The sequence below is a fragment of the Capra hircus genome, chromosome 8 (genome assembly GCF_001704415.2).
Source record: "Capra hircus breed San Clemente chromosome 8, ASM170441v1, whole genome shotgun sequence".
NCBI lineage: Eukaryota > Metazoa > Chordata > Mammalia > Artiodactyla > Bovidae > Capra > Capra hircus.
In genome coordinates, this window is record NC_030815.1 from 25202396 (window position 1) to 25226384 (window position 23989).

Below are 23989 nucleotides of genomic sequence, written 5' to 3' on the forward strand. Positions count from 1 at the left end.
GTTTGACTCCTGGGTGACCTTGGGCTTCTCTGGGCCTCTGTCTGCCCATAAGTCAGTGGAGATAATCATAGGGTTCATGTGAGGATTGAAATGTGGTAATGATCTTTAGCTGGGAGCCCTGATGAGGGTGTACACCCAGGAGTTCAGCATGTAGTCACTACACACTGTGCACGCCCCTGGGGGCAGGAAGCCTGACCAGGAGTGAGGCTCCTCCTGCACCCGGGTCTGCATACACCCCAGGGACGCCTGTGCTTGCTCTTCAGGGAGGCGCTGTGGCTCCCATCGTCCCTCTGTAGACATACCATGCTTTATTGTGCTTTGCTCTGTGGTGGTTTGCAGATACCCTGTTTTACGAGTTGGAGGTCTGTGGCAACCCCACCCTGAGCAGGCCTGTTGGCACCAGTTTTCAAACATTTGCTCACTTTGTGTCTTTTGAGTTACCTTTTGGTAGTTCTCGCAATGTTTCAGGATTTTCATCATTACTTGTTAGGGTGCTCTGGGATCCGTGATCTTTGTTGCTACGATGACTTGCTGAAGGCTCACCTGATCTTTAGCATTTTCTAGCAAAAGGGGATTTATCATTAAGGTGTGTACATTGTTTTTAAAGATATAATGCTATTATACACTTCATAGACTGCAGGATAGCATAAATATAACTTTTATATGCACTGGGAAACCAAAAAATTCATGTGAACTCCTTTTTTTTGTGCGTGATATTTGCTTTATTGCAGTGGTCTGGAACAAAATCCTAAATCTCTCTGAGGGTATACCTATCCACAGGGCTGTAAATGAGCTGATTGTGAAAGGCAGCACTCGTCTCAATTTGTGGATATTTAGCTCCTTTGGGTTCACTTACAGGACTGACTCTTCAGGCATGGGCCCCCAAGCTTTCTAGGCAAAGCTGAAACCTGCAATTCTTCCATTTTGGCCAAACTCACATTAGTGGCTGGGAACCAGCCTCACCCCCCTCCCCTCCTGCCCAAAACAAGATAGGAAGGCTGAGCTTAATAGAGACTCGGACGACAAGATTTAAATAAATAAGCTGTATTATCTGTACACACAAAAAATATAAATACAGTTTTGTGTTTTAGAGGAGGAGGTGCCTCCTCCCACATTCTTCAGCAGCCCTAATAATCTTGTGGTGCTGCCGAGTCACGATTCACAGGACAAACAGTAAATGTACATTCATCTCATGCAAGGAGCACGCTGCTTCCCACCCCAAACCTCGGTCCTCTGGGCTCGCTCTGAAAGCCGTCTTCACCCGCTACAGCCTGACATGTGGACAAGCTAGAGGACCTCCGCTGTTCAGGAACTGTAAATATTGGCCACTGGCTTTCCAGAACTATTGAACTAGAAAGAACCAACCGCATTAGTACCAGCATGGAACCTGTCTTCCGCATTCCGTGCATGACTGTTGTGTCACAAACGAGTCCCCTCTTATTGCCCCATCATCCCGTGCCGCTATTACAATGTATTCTGTACACAGTGGGTGGATCCAGAGTTAAACATCAGCTTCTTCTAAAAATAGGAACAATACAACAATCGCCACTGAGTTTACAGGAACACAGCTGCAGGAAGTTAATAAAAAGTCCCCCAAATATTTTATTTTTTTTTTCTGGAAGACAATGTACAATTATTCATATTGCACTTTTTTTATACAAGAAATCCTAATAAATATTCACAAAAGATATACAGACATAGAAAACATTCTCTTTTATTTTAAATAAAAATTACACTGATTTTTAGTAACATGATTTCTCAGAGCCCATTACTATTGTGAGCAAATCACCTTAACTGCCCACAGCTCACCTGGGGAGGACACAAAGCACATTGCCTTCCCCCTACCCCAACTTTTGTTTCCTGGCTGGCTGGAAAACGCAGCTCTGATGTCAGTGGTGGCCTCTGAGGTGAGAGACATTTTGCGAGTCTGAATATGTGGCGCGGGGCAGTCTGTGTGGGGGGTGAGTGACTCTGACCACCCTGCTCTGCTCTAGCTGCTGCTAAATGGTGGCCACTGTGGTGGGGGGCAGCCCAAAATCACTCGCCCACAACCACTCTGCTGAATGAGCAATTTGCCAAAATGTCCCAGATTTTCAGTTTCGCCACTTGACTTGCTACAGCCTCTCTACCATAGCTGATGGCATGACTAGGGTGTGTATGCTGCTTTGCCCACACTGAATTAGCAAAGCCGAGGTATATTAATTCTGATAGAGTATATCATATTTCCCTGTATGGAGGGTATTCGGCTTTGCTGCTGTGCCCCTTGGCCCTACCCACACCTCTTGTCTGAATACAGGGGCAGCTGTCATGGGGCTGCGGTCCCACCCATTACCTGGTCAGCTCTGGAAGGAAGTGGCTGCTCTGATCTAATGGATGCTCTGACAGGTTGATTAATGGCTTGGTTTTTGACAAGTTGACCCTAGTCCCTGGCCCTTCAGTGAAGCATTAAAAACCTTATAGGTAGGAAACCCAGTCTATTCATGATCAAAACACCTTGGCCTGTGTCAGCAGTTAGTTCCGGGCTGGGGGACTCTTGATTTAGAGACGCCAGGGGTGGCATGACTGCACAGCTAGACCCTACTGTCTCACCAGCTTTGCCCTGGGGGTGTGGGTAGAAAGTTCACTGAGCCGCCTCAGGGACTCCTCTCCACCCTGGGGAGGGCATGGCCCCTGCATGCGGCCTGGGCCCGAGGACAGAAGAGCTCTGGGCCCCATAGCCTCCCCTGACCCCACAGAGGTCCACCAGGCATGTGGGCTTGGGGTTCAGACCCTCACCAGCTGCCTGCTTATTCCCTGCTGTTCCCTTCTCTCAGGAACACACACCGCTTTCTTTGTGCGTCTGTCCCTGCCCTCCCTACTTCATTTTCTGCATCACTGTGCACTTCAGCTACTTGGATTGGTTTCCCTTTACCCTACAGTGTTTTGAGTTCTTGTTGCTCTGACCCCCCGCCACCACCCCGAAGTGCTGAGTTCTGGGCTGGATCTTTAGCATGGCTGGTGTTTCCCCTTCCCGGTCTTGACCATCCCTGGCCAGGAGAGACGCCTTGGTTGTCCAGAGTCAATACTAATGCTTTACAAACTCTCAGGCGCCTGCCCTTCTGCCCCTCTCTCTCATCTGCTGTTGGCTCTGGCTCCCTGCTCTCCCAAGGGCTACGCGGGCCTCTTCCTGGGTCTCTCTGGGACCCAGGTTGGGAGGGAGCTGGCTGGCCAAGGGGCTCTGCTGTCTGGCCCGTTCTGCTCTGCAGCCTCCTCAGACCTCCGTCCTTGTCCTGTCCCCTCATTCTGTCCTCCAGCCAACTGAGAGCAGACATGCTGGGGGCCTCACATCTGGGGAGGGGGCAAGGAAGGAGGTCGAAGAGGGTGTGTGTGTAGGGGTGGGGAGGGGCAAATAAATAAATAAAACGAAGAAAGCTTAAGTTCTGTCCAAGCTGGTTGCGTGAGTCCTCTGTGCGGCCAGGGTAGTGTTCTCGCCTCACCCTGTCTTCATGCTTTGGCACAGGTTCCACAGCAGCGAGATTTGAACTGGTTGAGTTGGCAGAGTTTCAGCTGTTTCACCTTCTCGCAGTACCTGGTGGTGTCTCTGCATTCCGCTGGGAAAGGGGACAGAAAGGAGATGTGAAACAGACTCAGTCGTGGCCGTGGCCACCAGGTGCCTTCTGGGGTCAGACCCTTGTGCTGGAAGGGCCACCACTGTCTGGCACCTCTGAACTGGCCTTGCTCTGGCGGAGCTTGGCCATCTGCTCCCCAGGCTGCAGCTGGGCGCTGAATGCTGGGGCTCTGGGCCTTTCTGATGGCCCCCTTCCTTCCTGAGGGTGGTCGGGACTGCCTCACCTCCTAGGCAAGGTGCCCTTTTCCCATGGCATTTGAGTATCTGAAGCTCTTCCTCCTTGAGATGGTTCCCAGAAGGACTAAGTTCTGCTCCCCTTCGGGGTGGGCAGGGCATGCAAGTGAGGCCTGCGTGTGGTGGCAGGCCTGAAGTGTGACTCTTCCCTTGCCTGTGAAGCTTTGGTTGCTGTAATCCCCCACCAGCCTCTCTACTCTTTCCCTACACTGTGGCGTCCTAGTTCAGTACCAGCACAGGCTACATGGTTCTTCAATACTGATGTGGATTGGGGCTGCGCACATCAGTGGTCAACACAGTAAGTCTGAACTATTTTCATGGAAAACAGTGGTCCTGAGTGTGGGAGCTGGCAAAGATGGGTCAGGCAATAACCTGCTTGTGTAGAAGAAGCAATGGGACTGTCTGTCCAGAGGATCTCCCTTCAGCATGGGGAATCTGAGACTCAGTGAGGCCCTGACTAAGGAGAAACTGCACAGCAAGACTTAAACTTTCCTTATTCTTTGTCTCATGCTTTGTCTCTGTCCCTGGGAGGAAGCATCTCCGATGTATTTTGGGTCCAAAGGAAGAAAAAAATAGGTCCCCACCCAACTGGGATACAAATGTGGTGCTGGGCTGAGGAGGAGGCTCTAGACTTGAGGGAGGGAATGAGTATCAGACTCATGAGTATCAGGAGGGAGGGCGCGGTCGGCAGGTCCTCGTTCTGTGGGCAGCAGACCGCGAGGGCTGCAGTGTTGGCTGAGCGGGAGCAGCTGTTTGCTGCTCAGGTATAAACAGTGCTTTCTCCCCAAGAGCCACTGTTTAGCTGTCCTCTCTGAGTGTCTGTGTGTGTGTGTTAGTCACTCAGTCGTGTCCAACTCTTTGTGACCCCATGGACTGTACAGCCTGCCAGGCCCCAGGCTCCTCTTTCCATGGAACTTTCCAGGCAAAAGACTGGAGTGGGTTGCCATTCGCTTCTTCAGGATCCTTCTGACCCAGGGATGGAACCGGGTCTCCGGCATTGCAGGTAGACTCTTTACTATCTAAGCCACCAGGGGAGTACCGCAGCCAAACTACTGTAGGTGAGCCGGAGGATGATTTCATCCAGCACTTAGCCAAATGCACCTGGCTCTCTCAGGGGCCAGTATGGAGCCCTTGGGCCACACCCAGCCATCCTCTGTGGCCTAGACACATGTATACACATCCTCGCACACACCTTTGTTTGCCTGCATGCACCCTTCTGAAAATACCTGACTCCGGCCCTGGCTTAGGATCCCTGGGAAGGTGGGACTACGGCCCTGTGTTCAGGCTCGGTCCCTGGGACTGCCCGCTGCACCCGAGGCCTGGTGGGGAGATTGCAGGTGGCTCTGTGGGGTTGGAACATACTGTTTTCGCAGGGGGTGATGTTGCAGCGCTGCCAGTTGGCTGGCCGAGGTCCCCAGGAGCACAGGTGGTCGGGCACTGCCTTGTTGGTGCGGGTGTGCACGCACTCCACGCGCCGGGACTGGAAACCGTAGTTGCCGCAGGTCGCTGTGCAGAGAGTCCACAGGCTGACCCTCCAGTATACGTTGCAGGCTTCTGACCAGCAGTTCTGGGTGCTCACAGGCCTGTGCCAGGGGAGGCAGATGTGAACACATTGCTGTAAACCTAAGACTGTCAGGCGTCCATCAAGAACTCCCAGTGCTGCCAGCCCTGGATTCTGATCTCTTTTTCTGAATGGCTGCAGGGTCTCAGAAGACCCCTTCCTCTAACTGGGCTGCTGTCTGCTCATCTCTACAGCGTCTCTGTCCCTGCATGATCTGAGAATGAGCTTCACCAGGCTGGTGGCTGGCAGAGCTGTACTCAGGGCCTGGGACCTTAGGGGCGGGGGTGATGAGCCCTCACCCCCAGGGAAGGAAGGAGGAGAGGGGCTGGGGGCTGGGTAGGAATGGTAGGCGGAGACCCGGAGACAAGGGGCTCAGTGTAACTTCTAAAGGGAAGTGGACAAGAGGGAGAGGATGGTGGAGCCCTTGGGCTCTGGTGCCCCCTTTGTGGACCTGACCTCCTATCCACCCTGGGGCCAGAGCCAGTCTCTTGTGCCAGCTATTCTCCTCAGAAGAACAGCATCCTCTGTGCTCCCATCTCTGAACAAGGAAAGCCGAGCCTGATCCATTCAGTAAGCATGAGGCCACCCCGAGCTGTCTACCTTTAGGAGTCCAGTGGTCTGGAGAGGGTGGAGGTGAAAGGGAAGAGCGTCTGACCGCTGTGGGAGGTTGGAGGAGACAGGTTCACTCACCGTTGTCTTTCCGCGCTGTTGACACAGGGCTGGGGAAGGGGTGGTCTGTGGCTTTCTCTTACCTCGGAAGGGCGCTGCACTGCTCTGATGGTAAGGTGATGCCATCCAGCGTCTGGCAGAAGACTTGTCTGTGCTGCACAGAAAGGCGAGGCCCGATGCAAGGCCCATTGCACTGGGAAGCAGAAAAAGGTGACATACATGTTAGCCAGCCATGGGACAGGCCGCCATGCCCAGGCTGCATAGGGCAAAAGATCCCTGTGCAGGGGCTTGTTCGAGGTGGTCAGATCACTGATTTCACCTCTCTCTAGGCCAATTTAAAGGTTATCCATCACGTTTCCTTTTCCTAGTGCCACAATGGGATGGTTAGCTCTGCTGAATCCTGTAAGCATTCTCACATTGTTGTTGCTGTTTAGTTGCTAAGTCATGTCTGCCTCTTTTGTGACCCCATGGACTGTAGCCCACCAAGATCCTCGGTCCATTGGATTTCCCAAGCCAGAATTCTGGAGTGAGTTGCCATTTCCTCCTCCAGGGAATCTTCCCAACCTAGGGATTGAACCTTTGTCTCTTGCATTGGCAGATGGATTCTTTACCACTGAGCAAATGGCTAACGGTAGTGTGGAGGTGGTCAGAGATGTCAGCTGCCTCCCAGATGAACCGTATGCCAGCTGACTTGGCACAGTGTACTAGGGATGTGGTGGTAAACTTGAGAGCTGAAGACCTCTAAACAAGACCCCCTTCCCTCCTTCAGTCCAGAGGGTAATCTGGTTTATTCTTGCTGAATTCATTAAAGTAATGATCATTTCTTTCCTTTCTCTAGTTTCATTTCCTCCAGGATAAACCAAAGGTGGCTGAACAAAAGTAGACTTAAGTGTGTATAGTTAGTCCACACTCATGGAGATGGTTAAGCTTTTCCCAGGGTTGGCAGAGCCAGCCTATCATGGTAAATATTCCCACCAACAGTGATGTCTGTACAATGAGAAAGCAGCAGGCAGGCCCTTAGCCAACATCTGCTATTTGAGTAGGGTAAGGGGACAGATATGCCTTGGAGGTCATTTTAGAACGAAGGCTCTTAACTTGAAAGTATCTGGACTCCTAGGGATTCACAGGGGAGCTGTTAACCCTTAAAATTACAAGCGGAAATCCTGTTTTATTTTAAATTTTACTTTTTCTTTTTAGTCTTTGACCTCCTCACCTATTATTTCCACACTCCACCCCCTGCCTCTGGCAACCACCAATCTGTTCTCTGTATCTGTGAGCTTGCTTAAAAAAAAAAAAAAACAACTATATTCCACATATAAGAGAGATTATATGGTATTTATCTTCCTGTGTGTGTGTGCATGCACCATCATGTAATTTTTGTGACTCCATGGACTGTAGCCCACCAGGCTCCTCTGTCCATGGGATCTTCCAGGCAAGAATACTGGAGTGGGTTGCCATTTCCTACTCCAATCTTTCTCTGTATGATTTATTTAGCTTAGCATGCCCTGAGGTCCATCCATATTGTTGAAAATGGCAAGATTTTAGTCTTTTTTATAGCTGAATAAAATTCCATTGTGTGTGTGTATAAAGAAGATGTGTGTGTACACACATACACACACACACATATATATACACATTACGTTGTCTTTATCCATTCAGCCAACAATGGATGCGTAGAGGTTGTTTCTATATGTTGGCTGTTGTAAATTATGCTGCAGTAAAACATAAGGTGGAGATACATTTTCAACTTAGCATTTTCATTTTCTTTAGGTAAATACCCAGGAGTGGAATTGCTGAATCACGTGGTAGCTTTAACTTTCTGAGGAATCTTCATATTGGAAGATTCATATGGAAACATAGTGGCTGCCCCAATTTACATTCTCACCAACAGTGTAGGAGGCCTCCCTTTTTTCCACATCCTCACCAACACTTGTTACTTCTTGGCTTTTTAATAATAACCATTTTGACAGGTATGCAGCTGTATCTCAATGTGTTTCTGATTAGTATTTCTCTGACAATTGATGCTGAGCACCTTTTAATGTACCTTTTGGCTATGTATATGTCTTTGAAAAAATGTATATTCAAATCTTCTGCTTATTTAAAACTGAAAAAAATTTTTTTTGCTATTGAATTTTATCAGTTCTTTATATATTTTGGATATTAAACTCTATTGGATATATGATGTGCAACTATTTTCTCCCTTAGTAGGTTATCTTCTCATTTCATTGATATTTCCTTTCCTGTGCAGAAACTTTAAGTATGACGTAGTTTCACTTTCACTTTTGTTACTTTTGATTTTGGTGTCAGATTTAAAAAAAATCAACACCAACACTGATGTCAAGAAGAGTACCACCTACGTTTTCTTCTATGAACTTTATGGTTTCAGGCCTTACATTCAAGTCTTTGCTCCATTTTTAGTTAATTTTTGTGTATGGTATAAGGTAGTGGTCCAATTTTCCAAACTACATTTATTGAGGAGGTTGTCCTTTCCCCATTGTATGTTCTTGGCTCCACTGTTGTAAATTAATTGACCATATATTTGTGGAACTATTTCTGATTGCTTTGCCTTCATTTTACTTAGAACTCCGTGGGTTTCCTGAGCCTGGATGTCTGTTTCTTTCCCCAGGTTTAGAAATTTTTCGGCATTATATCTTAAAACAGGATTTCTGCTCCTTTTTTTCTGGGACCTATATAATGCAAGCCCTTTAATCTAGCTTAACTTTCTTTCCGGCTCTGATTGGATGAGCTCTACTGCCCTGACTTCACATTTACTGACCCTTTCTTTGCTTCATCTAGTCTGTTGCTGAACAGCTCTAATATAATTTTCAGTTAATGTGTTCTTCAGCTCTGTGACTTCTATTTGGTACCTTCTTGTATTTTCTATCATTTTGTTGAATTTCTCATTCAGTTCACACATCTTTTTATTCACCCATGCTGAACTTCTAAAAGCTCTCAGGTGATGCTGATATTATTGGTCCATGAACCTCATGTTAAACAGTAACGAGGCTTATGGCATTACAAAGAATAGAGACCTGCTTGATCTGAAAATCTTTTTAGTAATTTTGCGTTGGTGATATTGTTTGGATTGGCGTCAAACCATAGATTCCCACCAAACCTCCATATTCCTCTCCTGTAAGAATGAAAATGTTAAGTTTCTGACAAGAAAATTCTTTTGAAATGGTGTCATGCAGAGATCTATTCCTTCATTTTCCTATCTCTTTGAAGTCTGTGAAAACCATGCTGGTTTTAGTCGAAGTAGAACTAAGACCACCTTCTCAGTTCTAACAACCTGGCTTCATGTATAATTCAACTTTACTCTTTTTATCCAACACATTTATGAGGCACCTGTCGTGGGTAGGGAATGTGTTCCATAAAAGCATGTGTGAAGGAATGATGGCAAAAACAGCCCTGGAATGTTTACAGGAGAATTATATGAGAGGTGGAATTATAAACGTGGCTGTAAAGCACGTGCCACACCATGAGAAATACTGTCTGCTGTCTGAGGAGTTTGGAGCTTCTTATGAATGCTGCTTTGTTGGGGTGGGGGAAGGGAGGCACCTAAAATGGTTTTTAAGTGGGAGTGTCGTGATCATAGTTACTCTTTAAAAAGATTATTCTGTCAGCAGTATAGTAATTGAGTTGAAAAGTCTGGAGAAAGAAATCTAGGTAACAAATTGTGCTGAGCAAAATGAAGGCAATGGAAATGGAGAGGTGATTCTATGGAAGTATGAGTCACATGGCTTCAGGAGTAGCACTCCTTGACTCTCAGGAGTAACAGGGAGCCAGCTGAGTCTCAGGTTTAAGGACTGAAAAACTAGGTAAGAGTTTGTTTTGAAGATGTTTTGTATGAGATGTTTGTGACGTATGCAAATATGTATGTTCATTAAGCAGGTGGGTATATAGATCTGTGACTTAAAACTTGAGCTGTACTGAACGCTATCCATTTGAAAGTCATCAGTACACAGGTGGTGCCTAGGAGTCACAAGTAGTATAACCCAAGGGGAGAGAAAGCATGAGATGGAGAAAAGGCTTAGGGCAGAACCTCAAGGGACACTAATTAAACTGCGGGAAGAGGAGAAAAAGAGAACATAGAAAATGTATTCACAGAGACCAATACGGAGAAGGCAATGGCAACCCACTCCAATGTTCTTGCCTGGAGAATCCCAGGGACAGGGGAGCCTGGTGGGCTGCCGTCTATGGGGTCACACAGAGTCGGACACGACTAAAGTGACTTAGCAGAGACCAATAAAGGAGTTTCCAGAAAGGAAAGGGGGTCAGTGGTATCAAAATCAAAATGCATCAAAAAGAACAAAGAAGTGGCCAGGACCCAGTGGAACTTATAGGCTGCACTGGTGATCCTGGAAAGGGCTCTTTTTTTTTTTTTTTTTTTTAAATTTTAAAATCTTTAATTCTTACATGCGCATGTAAGAAAGGGCTCTTTGAATGTGGCAGTTGGCACTGAAGTCAAATCAGCAATGAACTGAGATACAAACAAGAGAGGAGGAAATAGGGCTCTTAGACAGACACGCTCCTTCAAGAATTCCTGATTGTGAGGATGTCAGCAAAATGGCAGGGTGGGTAGCTCTAAGTCCTCATTTGTACACAAACATCAAAAAGCTGCCAGAAACTGGCTAAACTAATCTTACAGGAATTCTAAAAAAGTTAAAGGCCTATAGCAACTTAGAAATACCCAATAAAGAAAAATCCATCTTCAAAACACTAAGAAAAATTGTGGAGTTTTGAGAGAACACCCAGTGAAATCAGTGAAGGTGTGCATAGGCACAGAGAAAGTGGATTCAAAGACTGGGAGGGATGTCTGTTTTTTCCAGTGCCCAAACCCCAGCAAGGCAGTTTTGGTCTAGACATAGTGGCAGCAGCCCATTTTTCTTCCACCATCTCTAGGGAGCAGAGAAGATCCTAGTTGCAGTGTGCAATGTTCTAACCTATCAGAGAGCTCCCTGAAGGACTGGTCTGTCTCTTCTAATTCAGGTGTCAGGTGCCATCCTCTACATGTGAAAGCTGCAAGGGGACTATGGACTCTTGGGGCATGAGATCACAGATGGAGACATGCAGTAGGCTCCCTAAGACCCTGAGGACAACCTGAGGTGAGACCATCTTGGAAATTAAGACGTTCAAGAGCAGCTGTATATAAAGAGGAATTCTGAAAGTCAGAAGCAGGCCCAGGTAAGACATAAGCTCAGAAAAGACCTCAGAAGACCTTACGCTTTCATCTCAGGCTGATCCCTAGGTTCAGAGAACACCCAGCTAATCAGTGAAGGTATGCACAGGCACAGAGAAAGTGTATTCAAAGACTGGGAGGGATGTCTGTTTTTCTCAATGCCCAGTTTCCCGTAATAAGTCATAAGCACATCAAAGAAACAGGAAATCATGGCCCATTCAAGGAAGAAAGTAAAGTGGCAGAGCCAGCCCTAAAGAAACACAGCATCGCATGTATTAAAGACTTTCACACAACTGTCATACACATGTTCACAGATCTAAAGCAAAAAATGAATAAAGAAAGGAAATCAGAAAAATGTTATGTGAACAAAATGAGGATATTGACAAAGTCAGAAATTATAAAAATAGATTTGGAGCTAAAAAATACTTATCTGAATTGAAAATTTCATGAGAAGAGTTCTACAGCAGGTTTGAAGAGACTGAAAAAACAATTAGCAAGCCTGAAAACAGTTCAATTAATGTTACTGAGTCTTAGGAGCTCAAAGAAAGAAAGTGAAGAATATGGGACCAACGTATACAGATTTTACCTATCTAACTCTATGAGTCCTAGAAGGAGGAGAGAAAGAGGCAGAGAAGTCATTTGAAGAAATAATTGCTGAAAAATCCCCAAATTTGATGAAAACTACAAACCTGAGACATTATAATCAAATTGTCTTACAAAGAATTTTGAAATCGACAAGATAGACTCATCAGGTATAAGAGATCCTCTCCACAAGCTTAGCAGATGATTTCTCAGCAGAAGCCCTGCAGGCTGAAGGTAATAGAGTTATATCTTTAAAGTGCTGAAAGAAAAAAAAAAAAAAACAACGATGTACTTAGAATTCTATACCCAGTGCAACTGTCATTCAAAAATGAGGATAAACGTAAGATTTTCCCAAATAAGATCAGAGGAAGTTCATTAACCACTATACTTGACAGTAAGATACATGAGAGACCCTTAGGTTAAAATGAAAAGATGTGAGATAGTAGCTCTAAACCATATGACATGGCCAGCAAATATAAATACATGCTGAAATATGAAAGTTGGTATTATAGTTTTGTTATGTAACTACACTTTTTATTTTCTATAGGATTTAAATGACAAAATGCATGAAAATGATTATAACTCTGTTAGTTGATGTACAGTGTATAAAGATGTAACTTTTATATTATTAACATAAAGGGGAAAGGTTCTATAGGAATAGTTTGTGTGTGCTTGATGTTGCTATAAATAAAAATTAGATTGTTGTAACTTTAGAATGTTACATGTAAGTCCAAGAGCAACCACAAATTATATATTTGTAGACTATATTCCAACAACAACAAAAAAGGACTAAAAAACATCACCTAAACACAAAGGCAGTAATGAAAATAATGAGCAGGAGAAGCTATAAGACACCTAAAACAAGTAACAGTGGCAAAAGTGAGTCCTTCCTTATCAGTAATTATTTTAAATGGAGGAAAAAAGTCTCTAACCAAAAGGCACAGATTGGCAATCTATCTACAAGTGACTCACTTTTTAATATAATTTTAAAAATTACAGTGTTGTGCTTCTGGTATATAGCAAAATGATTCATATATGTGTTGTATATATATCTTTAGTATTTTCATCATAGGTTGTTACAAGATATTGAATATAGCTCCCTGCTATAGGTCCTTCTTGTTTATCTATTTTAAGAATTAATTAAAATTTTTATTTATATTGGATATGGGCTTTCCTGGTGGCTCAGATGGTAAAGAATCTGCCTGCAATGTAGGAGACCCAGGTTCAATCCCTGCAGAAGGGAATGACTACCCACTCTAGTATTCTTGCCTGGAGAATTCCATGGACAGAGAAACCCGGTGGGCTACAGTCCATGATTGCAAAGAGTCAGACACGACTGAGTGACTAACACTTTCATTTTCATTCATTTTCAGAAGGAGAAGAGAGAGGAAAGGGTTACAAATATATTTGGTGAAATTATGGCTGAAAAATTCCTGAAACTGAAGAAATTCTCACACAAATGAACCCAAAGAGATCCACATCAAGACACATCATCTGAAGCAATAAAACAACAGAGATGGACTTGGAGGGTATTATGCTAAGTAAAATAAGTCAGAGAAAGATGAATACTGTATGATATCACTCATATGTGGAATCTGAAAAATATAAGAAACTAGTGAATATAACAAAAAAGAAACAGACTCACAGATTTACAGAGCAAACTACTGATTACTAGTCAGATAAGTGAAGGGGAAGAGACAAAATGGTAGGGAATTTAGAGATAGTAACTATTATGCAAAATAAGCTATGAGACTAGATTGTATAATGCAGAGAATATAGCCAGTGTTTTGTGATAAATATCAACGGAGTATAGCCTTTGGAAGTTGTGAATCACTATTATACATCTGTAACTTTATATAATATTGTACAGCAACTATATATTTCACATTCATATGATTGATTAACAATGTTGTGTTTCAGGTGTACAGCAAAGTGATTCAGCAATGCATATACATTTATCTATCCTTTTTCAAATTCTTTTCCCATTTAGGTTATTACAGAGCACTGAACAGAGTTCCCTGTGCTATACAGTGGGTCCTGTTGGTTATCTATTTATTACTTTTTACAACTGGAGTATAATTGGCTTCATTAGTGGCTCAGACGGTAAAGCGTCTGTCTGCAGTGCAGGAGACCTGGTTCGATCCCTTGGTTGGGAAGATCCCCTGGAGAAGGAAATGGCAGCCCACTCCAGTATTCTTGCCTGGAAAATCCCATAGACCGTGGAGCCTGGTAGGTTACCGTCCATGGGGTCGCAAAGAGTCGGACACGACTGAGCGACTTCACTTTCACTTTCTTTCATAATTGCTTTACAATCTCATGTTAGTTTCTGCTATACAACAGTGTGAATCATATATATATATATATACATATACACATACATCCCCTCCCTCCCACCCACCCTTCTAGGTCATCAGAGCCCTGAGCTGAGCTCCCTGGTGATACAGTAGCTTCTCACTAGCTATCTGTTTTACACATGGTAGTGTTTATATGTCAATGCTACTCTCCCAGTTCATCTTACCATTGCTTTCCCTCTCTGTGTCCACAATGTCCGTTTCTCTATTCCTGCCCTGCAGATAGGTTCATCAGTACCATTTGTCTAGATTCCATATATGCGTTAATATATGATATTTGGTTTTCTCTTTCTGACTTACTCTAGGTCCATCCACATCACTACGAATGACCCAGTTTTGTTCTAGAGTAACATTCTGGACTCCGAATATTGACGGCTGCGCAACAGCCCATGGTGCATGTGTACCACATCTTCTCTGTCCACTCCTCTGTAGACGGCCATTTGGGTTGCTTCTCTGCCCTGGCTATTGTGAACAGTGCTGCAGTGAACACTGGGGTGCATGCATCTTCAAACTATGGTTTTCTCGGAGTGTATGCCCCGGAGTGTGATTGCTGGGTCGTATGGTTTTATTTTTAGTTTTGCAAGGAACCTTCATGCTGTTCTCCATAGAGGTTGTATCGATTTACATTCCCAGCAAGAGGCTCCCTTTTTGTCACAGCTTCTCCAGCACTTACTGTTCATACTTTCTGATGATGGCCATTCTGCCCGGTGTGAGGTGAGGTCTCGTTGTTTAGATTCGCATTTCTCTATCAGCCAGTGATGCTGGCCATCTTTCCTTGCGTTTGTTGGCCATCTGGATGTCGTCTTTGGAGAAATGTCTATTCAGGTCTTCTGTCCATTTTTTGATCGGGTTGTTTGTTTTTGTGATTCTGAGCTGCATGAGCTGCTTGTATATTTTGGACATTAATCCTTTATCAATTGCTTCATTTGCAAATATTTTCTCCCATTCTGAGGGTTGGTTTTTGTCTTGTTTAATTAGGTCTCATTTGTTTTTATTTTCATTACCCTAGAAGGTGGTCAAAAAGAATCTTGCTATTATTTATGTCAGAAAGTATTCTAGCTATGTTTTCCTCTAAGAGTTTTATAGTTTCTGGCCTACATTTAGGTCTTTAGGCCATTTTGAGTTACTTTTGTATGGTGTTAGGAAGTGTTCTAATTTTATTTTTTCACATGTAGCTGTCTGGTTTTCCCAGCACCACTTATTGAAGAAGCTGTCTTGTCTCCATTGTATATTCTTGCCTCCATTGTCAAAGGTAAGGTGCCCTTGGGTTTATCTTTGGGCTTTCTATCATGTTCCACTGATCTACATTTCTGTTTTTGTGCCAGTACCATACTACCTTAATTACCGTAGCTTTGTAGTGTAGTGTGAAGTCAGGGAGCTGGATTCCTCCAGCTCTGTTTTTATTTTTCAAGACTGCTTTGACTATTTGAGGTCTTTTGTGTTTCCATATAAACTGTAAAAAATTTTTTGTTCTAGTTCTGTGAAAAATGCCATTGGTAATTTTATAGGGGTTACATTGAATCTGTAGATTGCTTTGGGTAATACAGTCATTTTCATAATATTGATTTTTCCATCTAAGAACATGCTATATCTGTGTCATTTTTCTTATAGTTTTCGTCTTTTTTAGTTTCCTGCATACAAGTCTTTTGTCTCTTTAGGTAGGTTTATTCCTAAATATTTTATTCTTTGAGTTGCAATGGTGAATAGGATTGTTTCCTTAATTTCTCTGATTTTTGTTGTTGTTAGTGTATAGGAATTTTGTATTCTGCAGCTTTACTAAATTCATTGATTATCTCTAGTACTTTTCTGGTGACATCTTTAGGATTTTCTGTGTATAGTATGTTATCTGCAAACAGTGACAGTTTCAAAAAACTGAAAACATTTCCTCTAAGATCACAAAGAAGGCAAGGATGTCTTCTCTTGCCACTTCTATTCAACATGGTTTTTGAAGTCTAGCCATGGCAATCAGAGAAGAAAAAGAAAGGAATTCAAATAGGAAAAGAAGTAAGATTGTCACTGTTTGCAGATCTACAAGGCAATCTGCTAAGATTCCCTATCAAATTACATTGCAATGGCATTTTCTACAAAACTAGAACAAAAAAATCTTAAAATTTTCATGAAGACACAAAAGACCCTGAATAGCTGAAGTAGTCTTTAGAAAGAAAAAAAAGAAAGAGTTGGAGGAATCAGGCTTCCTGTTTTCAGATTATACTATTAATACAAAGGTACAGAGTACAAAAGAATATGGTACTGGTACAAAAACAAATATAGATCAATGGAATATAAATCCCAGAAATAAACCCATGCACCTATGGTTGATTAATCAATGACAAAGGAGGCAAGATTATACAATGGAGAAGCGACAGCCTCTTCTATAAATGGTATTGGACAGTTACATGTTAAAAAAAAAAAGCTTGGATACTATAAAACTCTTAGGCAGAATCATCTATGTTTTCCTCTAACATAAATTGCAGCAATATCTTTTTGGATCTACCTTCAGTGAAAATAAAAATGTGCTGTGCTGTGCTTAGTTGCTTAGTCATGTCTGACTTCTTTGCGACCCCATGGACTGTAGCCCACTCTGTCCATTGGGATTCTCCAGGCAAGAATACTGGAGTGGGTAGCCATTCTCTTCTTCAGGGGATCTTCCCAACCCAGGGATCAAACCCAGGTCTCCCACATTGTAGCAGATTCTTTACCATCAAAGCCACCAGGGAAGCCCAATAAATGGGAACTAATTAATGCTTTTGTGCAGCAAAGAAAACCATAGCCAAAATGAAAACACAACCCATAGAATGGGAGGAAATATTTGTAAACAATGCATCTAGCAAGGGATTCATCTCCAAAACACACAAAAATAAACAACTCAATCAAAAAACTGACAGCTCTAATTAGACATTGCTCCACAGAAGAAATACAGCTGGCCAAAAAGCACATGAAAGATGCTCAACACTACTAATTATTACAGAAGTGCAAATCTACAATGAGCTGTCACTTTAGCAGAATGATTATCATCATAAAATCTACAGAAAATAAATGCTGGAGAGGGTGTGGAGGAAAGAAAGCCTCCTATACTGTTGGTGGGAATGTAAATTGGTACAAGCACTATAGTATGGGGATTTCTTAAAAAACTAGAAGTAGAACCACCATATTACACTGTAATCCCATACCTGGCCATATATTTGTAGAAAACCATAGCTCAAAAAATACATTGTTCATTGCAGCAGTACTTACAGTCGCCAAGACATAGAAGCATGATGAATGTCCACTGACAGAGGAACGGATTAAAAAGAAAGTATAAAAAGAAGGAAATAATATCATTTGTGGCAACATGAATGGACCTAGAGATTATCATCTAAATGAAGTAAGTCAGAGACAGAAATACAAATATTATGATATTGCTTGCTGTGGAATCTAAAAAAGATACAGAATGAACTTATTTTCAAAACAGCCTCCATAGACTTCACAGACAAACTTATGTGTATCAAAGGGGAAAGGTGGAGGAGATAAATTAGGAGACTGATATTCTGTAATAACCTTTAGGGAAAAGAACTTGAAAAAGAGTGTGTGTGTGTGTGTGTGTGTGTGTGTGTGTATATATATAACCGAATCACTTTCTATACACCTGAACTAACATAACATTGTAAATCAACTATTCTGCAATATAAAATAAAAAGGAAGATTTCAAAGAACCTAACCTTAGGCCTTAAGGAACTAAAATAAGAAGGGCAAACTAAATCCAAAGCTAGCAGAAGGAAGGAGATGATAAAGACTAGAATGGAGATAAGGAATAGAGAAAATCAGTGAAGTCAAATGTTTGCTCTCTCTAAAGATCTACAAAATAGACAACTTTTAGCTATATTGACTACAAAAAAGAAGACTCAGTATTAAAATCTGAAATGGAAGTGGTAACAACATTACTACTGATTTTATAGAAATAAAGATTAAAAGAGTACTATGAACTGTACACCAACAAATTGGGTAACCTAGGTGTAGTGGACAATTTTCTAGAAACATATAACCCACCAAGAGTGAATCAAGAAGTAAGAGAATGACTAGATCTATGACTAGTAAAGAGACTGAATCAGTAATTAAAGACCTCCCAACAAAGAGAAGCACTGTACCAGAAAGCTTCACTGGTAATTCTACCTGGTATTAAAATAATTCATACCAATTCTTGTCAGACTCTTCAAGAAAACTGAAGGGCAGGGAACACTAACACTGCCTTCATTCCATGAGGCCAGTATACCAAAACACTATAATAAAACTAAAGAACAATATCCCTTCTGACTATTGATGAAATCCTGAACAAAATACTAGCTAACCAAATTTAGCATAATAAAAGGATTATATGCCAAGAAGTCATAGGATCTATTTTTGGAATGAAAGGATGATTCAACATATGAAAATCAGTCACTGTTCTGTAATACCATATTAGCATAATCAAGAGAAAAAGCACATGATCATCTCAACTGATGCAAAAAAAAAAAGCACATGACAAAATCCAACAGCTATTCATAATAAAACAAAAAAAACTAGGAGTAGAAAGAAACTACCTTAAGATAATAAAGACCTAACAACTAACATCATCCTCAATACTAAAGACTAAAAACTCTTCCCCTAAGATGAACAAGAATGCAATATTTAGCATTCTTGTACATATTATTGGAAGTTCAGAGCAATTAGGCAAGAAAAAAGAAAACCATGCAAGTTGGAAAGGTGAAGAAGCAAAATGACCTCTGTTCAGTTTACAAAGATACATAAAAACTCTTAAAATCCCAATAAATGAATTCAAAGTTGAAATACAAAAATCAACATTTAAAAACCAGGTACATTTCTATACATGATTGATGAACAATCTCAAAAGGAAATTAAGAGAACAATCCCATTTATAATAGCACTAAGAAGAATAAAATACCTAAGAATAAATCAAGAAGTGAAAGACTTATACATGGCAAACTAGAAAAAGAAATTAGTCACATAGCTGGAACAATCTGCGAAAAAAAAAACAAAGTTGGAGGTTTTGTACTTCATAATTTCAAAACTTACTATAAATTTGGAGTAGTCAAAACAGTGTAGTTCTAGCTTGCAGAAAGATATATAGACCAATGGAATGGAATAGAGAGCCTAGAAACAAATTCTTGCATATATGGTCAGATGAAGTATGCCAAGAGCTTTCAATGGGGAAAGGACAGTCTTTTTGACAAATGGTTCTGACAAAACTGAATATCCACATAAAAAAGAATGAAGTTGGAGCCTTACTTTACACTATACAAAAATGAACTCAAACTGAATCACAGACTTTAAATGTAAGAGTTAAGTGTAAAACTGAAGAAAACAGAGGAGGAAGAGCTTCATGTTACTGGATTTGGCAATCATTTCTTGAATATGACACTGAAAGCATAGGAAACAACAAAAATTAGATAAACTGGATATCATCAAAACTTAAAGCTCTTCTTTATCAAAGGACACTATCAGCAGAGTAAAAAGGCAACCTACAGAGTAGGAGAAAAATCTGATAAAGGATTAATATTCAGAAAACATCAAGAAGTACAATTCAACAAAACACAAAGCCTTAAAACAGACATTTCTCTAAAGAAGATCTATAAATGGCCAACATACACATGAAACTATATTCAACATCCCTAGAAATTAGGGAAATGCAAAGCAAAACCACAATGAGATACTACTTCACATCCACTAGGATGTCTATTATTAAAAACCCAGAAAATAACAAATCATTGAAAATGTGGAAAAATTGAAACTTTTGTGCACTGTTGGTGAGAATGTAAAATGATATAGCTGCTATAGAATACAGTATGGCAGTTCCTCAAAACTTAAACACAGAAGTACCATATGATTTAACAATCCCACTTCTGGGTATATACTCGAATGAAAGAAGACACTTGAATACATATTTATACACGCATATTCAAACTAGTGTTATTCATAATAGCCAAAAGATGGAACCAAACCCATTCATTCAATGACATGTATGCATAAACAAGATGTGCTGTATACTTAACACTGAACTATTATTCAGCCTTAAAAAGGAATGAAATTCTGATACATGTTGCAACATAGAGGAATCTTGAAAAGATGAATAAAAATGACACAAGGCAGACACAAAGGGACAGATACTGTATGATTTGACAAGTATAGTCCAATTCATAGAAATAAAGGAGAATAGTGGCAACCAGGGACTGGGAGAAAGGGATAATGGGGAATTATTGTTTAATGGGTACAGAGTTTAGCTTGGGATGATGAAACGGTTTTGAGGATGCACAGTGGTTGATAGTTGAACAACCACACAAATGTACTTAATGTCGCTGAATTGAAAATACTGTTATGTATATTTTATCACAGTAACTAAAAAAAGGATTTTCAGTTGTCAGTGTCAAGGGGATATTTTTATATTTTCCCTATCCTGTGTGTTTGTGAATAGTAGTGTTGCACTGGATCCTCAAAGCCTTACTCTTTATCTTCTGAGTTCACACTTTTTAGCATCACCTGGTCAAAAAGATGTGGTTGGCGAGACTTTGGTATTTTTGGCCATAGCAGGAGCAACAGTAACTGCCTGTGGACACAGTTACCTGACCTAAGAGGACTGCTCTTACCTAATATCCTTTTCCTTCACTGGTTCATATCCTTCAAAGCTCCCTAAACATCTGATGAAACCTGGAGCCTCTTGGTAAGAAATGTCAATAACCACAAAATTTAGGGTTCCAGTTAAAAATGGTGATATAGGAAAATCCTGAACTCACCTCCTCCCACAGATGTATTCAGTCTACAGCTACATATGGAAAAATTACTTCTAAAAAAATCCTAAAGGCTGCCTGAGTGACAACCACACATCAGGCAAATGAGAAAACTACATCAAAGCAGGTAGGAAGAACTGAGACATAATCTTGCCATCAGTTCAGTTCAGTTGCTCAGTTGTGTCTGACTCTTTGCGACCCCATGAATTGCAGCACGCCAGGCCTCCCTGTCCATCACCAACTCCCGGAGTTCACTCAGACTCACGTCCATTGAGTCAGTGATGCCATCCAGCCATCCCATCCTCTGTCGTCCCCTTCTCCTCCTGCCCCCAATCTCTCCCAGCATCAGAGTCTTTTCCAATGAGTCAACTCTTCGCATGAGGTGGCCAAAGTACTGGACTTAATACTTAGAGCCTCTCCCTAAGGAGCAAAGAGTTCAGACTCCACACTGGACACCTTAACTTTTGGAACCTGTATCTAAGAGATGAGCCCCCCAAACATCTAACTCGAAACACTAACGGGGTTCACGGCTTACATCCCAGAACTCTGAGATAGCTGGTCATACTCAAAGAGAAGGAAGCTCACCTGCTTATATTAAAGCATTGGCCTGAAAGCAGACATCTTACTTAAAACACAAATCTAGAAATCTGCTGGAGCATTCTCCAGGTCTGAGACTCACGGGTACCATTGTCACACAGTCCTTTTGCCATCCTCCAGAGTACCAGTGTCTCCTAGAAGGGAGTTTTCACATGCATTTGGTGCCTTAGTCTTTGTGGCTGCTGCCCAGAGGAGGCCTTTTGACTGCTTGGTCTGGAGGCTAGGGGAGTTTGAATTCTTGGTCTCAAGGGGGTGTAATAATCAGCGAGGAGTCCACAGCCCTCTCTGTGGTCCTGATTTTTTTCAGTTGCTACTAGGAGACATCACTACATAGCCAGCTCTGGAAGCCAGTGAGGCCTTATGCTTCAGATTCTTAAACAGCTATCACCTCCTCCTAGGGCTCAGGAGGAGGTAAAAAACACAGAAGCTTGGTATTTCTGTGAAGGTGGCCTCTTAGCTAATCATCATGACTATAGCCTGACTGGTAGACTTCTAATTAAACTTGCATCTAAAGACTGACTGTTGTCAATGTATGGCAGAACCAATACAATATTGTAAAGTAATTAGCCTCCAATTAGATAAATTTATATTACAAAAAATAAAGACTGACTGTAATATTCTAGAGACTTTCCAGAGACTTCAGAGGGTAGGCATTAAACTTGCACCCTCCCTCTGCTATGCTCCAGAGCACATGTTTTCTGGAGTGGAACTTTACATGCAGCTGGCTCCCTGATTTTTATGTCTAGTGTCCTAGTTTTTGCAGTGGCCATGCCAGGGATGCCCCTTGATTGTCTGACTTGGGTGGTTAGGGAGCTTGCATTCCTGTGTCCCATGGGACTGTGGCAATCAGATACCTAGTTCTTGGCAGGCTACCACCCCTAGGGCACTGTGCAGACAGCAAGCTGTGGCACATCCCTTTGGTTTTCTGTTTGTACTGGAACTCTGGCTTGAGGGGCAGGCTCCAGGTTTGGCACACATCTAGTGGACTACAAGACTTTTCTCAAGGAACGTAGGGTGCGGATGCTGTCTTTGGACAGTCCCTTTGCATTGCTCCATTATCTCCCAGGAAAGAGCTTATACTCTCATCTAGAGCTTCAATAGGACCTCCCTGCTGGCTCAGACAGTACAGCGTCTGCCTACAATGAGGGAGACCCAGGTTTGATCCCTGGGGCAACTGCTGTTCAAGGAATACTACCCTATCACCTGGCCAGTGGAGTTTACACTTTCAGTCCCATAAGACTATATATATCTGTGTACGTTGGAATTCAAGTTCTCTTGCAGTAGCTTTTAACACATGTATACCCATGGCTGATTCATGTCAATGTATGGCAAAAGCACTACAATATTGTAATTAGCCTCCAATTAAAATAAATTAATTAATTAAAAAAAGATAACAATATGAACCTAGATGCTGAGATCTCTCCTTAGGGACACTGACAGGTCTTGGCATATCCTCAACCACTGGGAGCTTTTAAAAATATAATAGGCTGCTTGGACAAGCACAAAGGTTTGGGTGATAACAGAACTGAGACAGGTTGAAATACAAGGTTCACTTCTACATGAACCACTCTTTCAAGACTGGGGGAGATGGCTGTTTCATCTAAAGCATGGAAACCAACAGAGAGTTATGCAAAATGAAGAAATGTGTTCCAGATTAAAGACAAACTCTTCGGGGTACAGTGGGGTGGGAGGAAAACCTCAATGAAATAGTGCTGTTATTTACCTGAAAAAGAGTTCACCCTAACCACAAAACTAGGGTGAAAAATGGGTAAATACAATGAGAACTTCAACAAAGAGTTTGAAAATATAAAAAAAAGTACCATAAAAGTCACAGAGCTGAAGAAAACAATTGTTGAACTGAAAAATATACTAGTGGGTTTCAACAGCAGACTAGATGGAGCAGAAGAAAGCATCAGTCAACTCAAAGACAAGGCAGTGGAACTCACCCAACTTGTCCAACTAGAGCAGCCCTGCTCCCATCCCCCCCACCCCCTCCCACAGGAAGAAAAACAAGTGAAGACGGCCTAAGGGGCTTGTGGGAAAACATCAAACACACTAACATTCAGATCACAGAGACCACAGGAAAGGAGATAGAAAGGAGCAGAAAACCTATTTGAAGAAACAATGGCTAAAAGCTTTCTAACCTGTGAGAGGAAATGGAAATCTAATTCCAGAAAGCCCAGAGTGTAAAAATAAGCCCTAAGGAGACATTAGAGTTAAACACATAATTAAAATGTCAAAAGTTGAAGACAAGGAGAGAATTTCAAAAGCAACATGAGAAAAACAACGTGTTAGGTACAGGGAACCCCCATAAGACTATAAGCAAATTTTTTTCAGCAGAATGGGTAGGCTAGAAGAGAGAAGCACAGTATATTTGAAATGCTGAAAGAAAAAAAAGAAACTTTCCACCAAAAGCTATTCTACCCAGAAAAGTTATCATTCAGAATTGAA

At 42.1% G+C, this 23989-nt stretch overlaps 1 protein-coding gene across 2 annotated transcripts in view; it reads right to left on the minus strand.

Moving 5' to 3' along the window:
• The window catches only part of ADAMTSL1 (ADAMTS like 1), a 1105223-nt gene continuing 1082268 nt past the window's right edge, over positions 1035-23989 (minus strand). For both annotated transcript variants that reach the window (XM_018051922.1, XM_005683638.3), the window contains 3 exons: positions 6155-6264; positions 5204-5424; positions 1035-3590 (listed from right to left, as the gene is read on the minus strand). In XM_018051922.1, the coding sequence (XP_017907411.1) occupies positions 3484-3590; positions 5204-5424; positions 6155-6264 (438 nt within the window). In that variant the 3' untranslated portion in view covers positions 1035-3483. The remainder of the gene's footprint in view (positions 3591-5203; positions 5425-6154; positions 6265-23989) is intronic.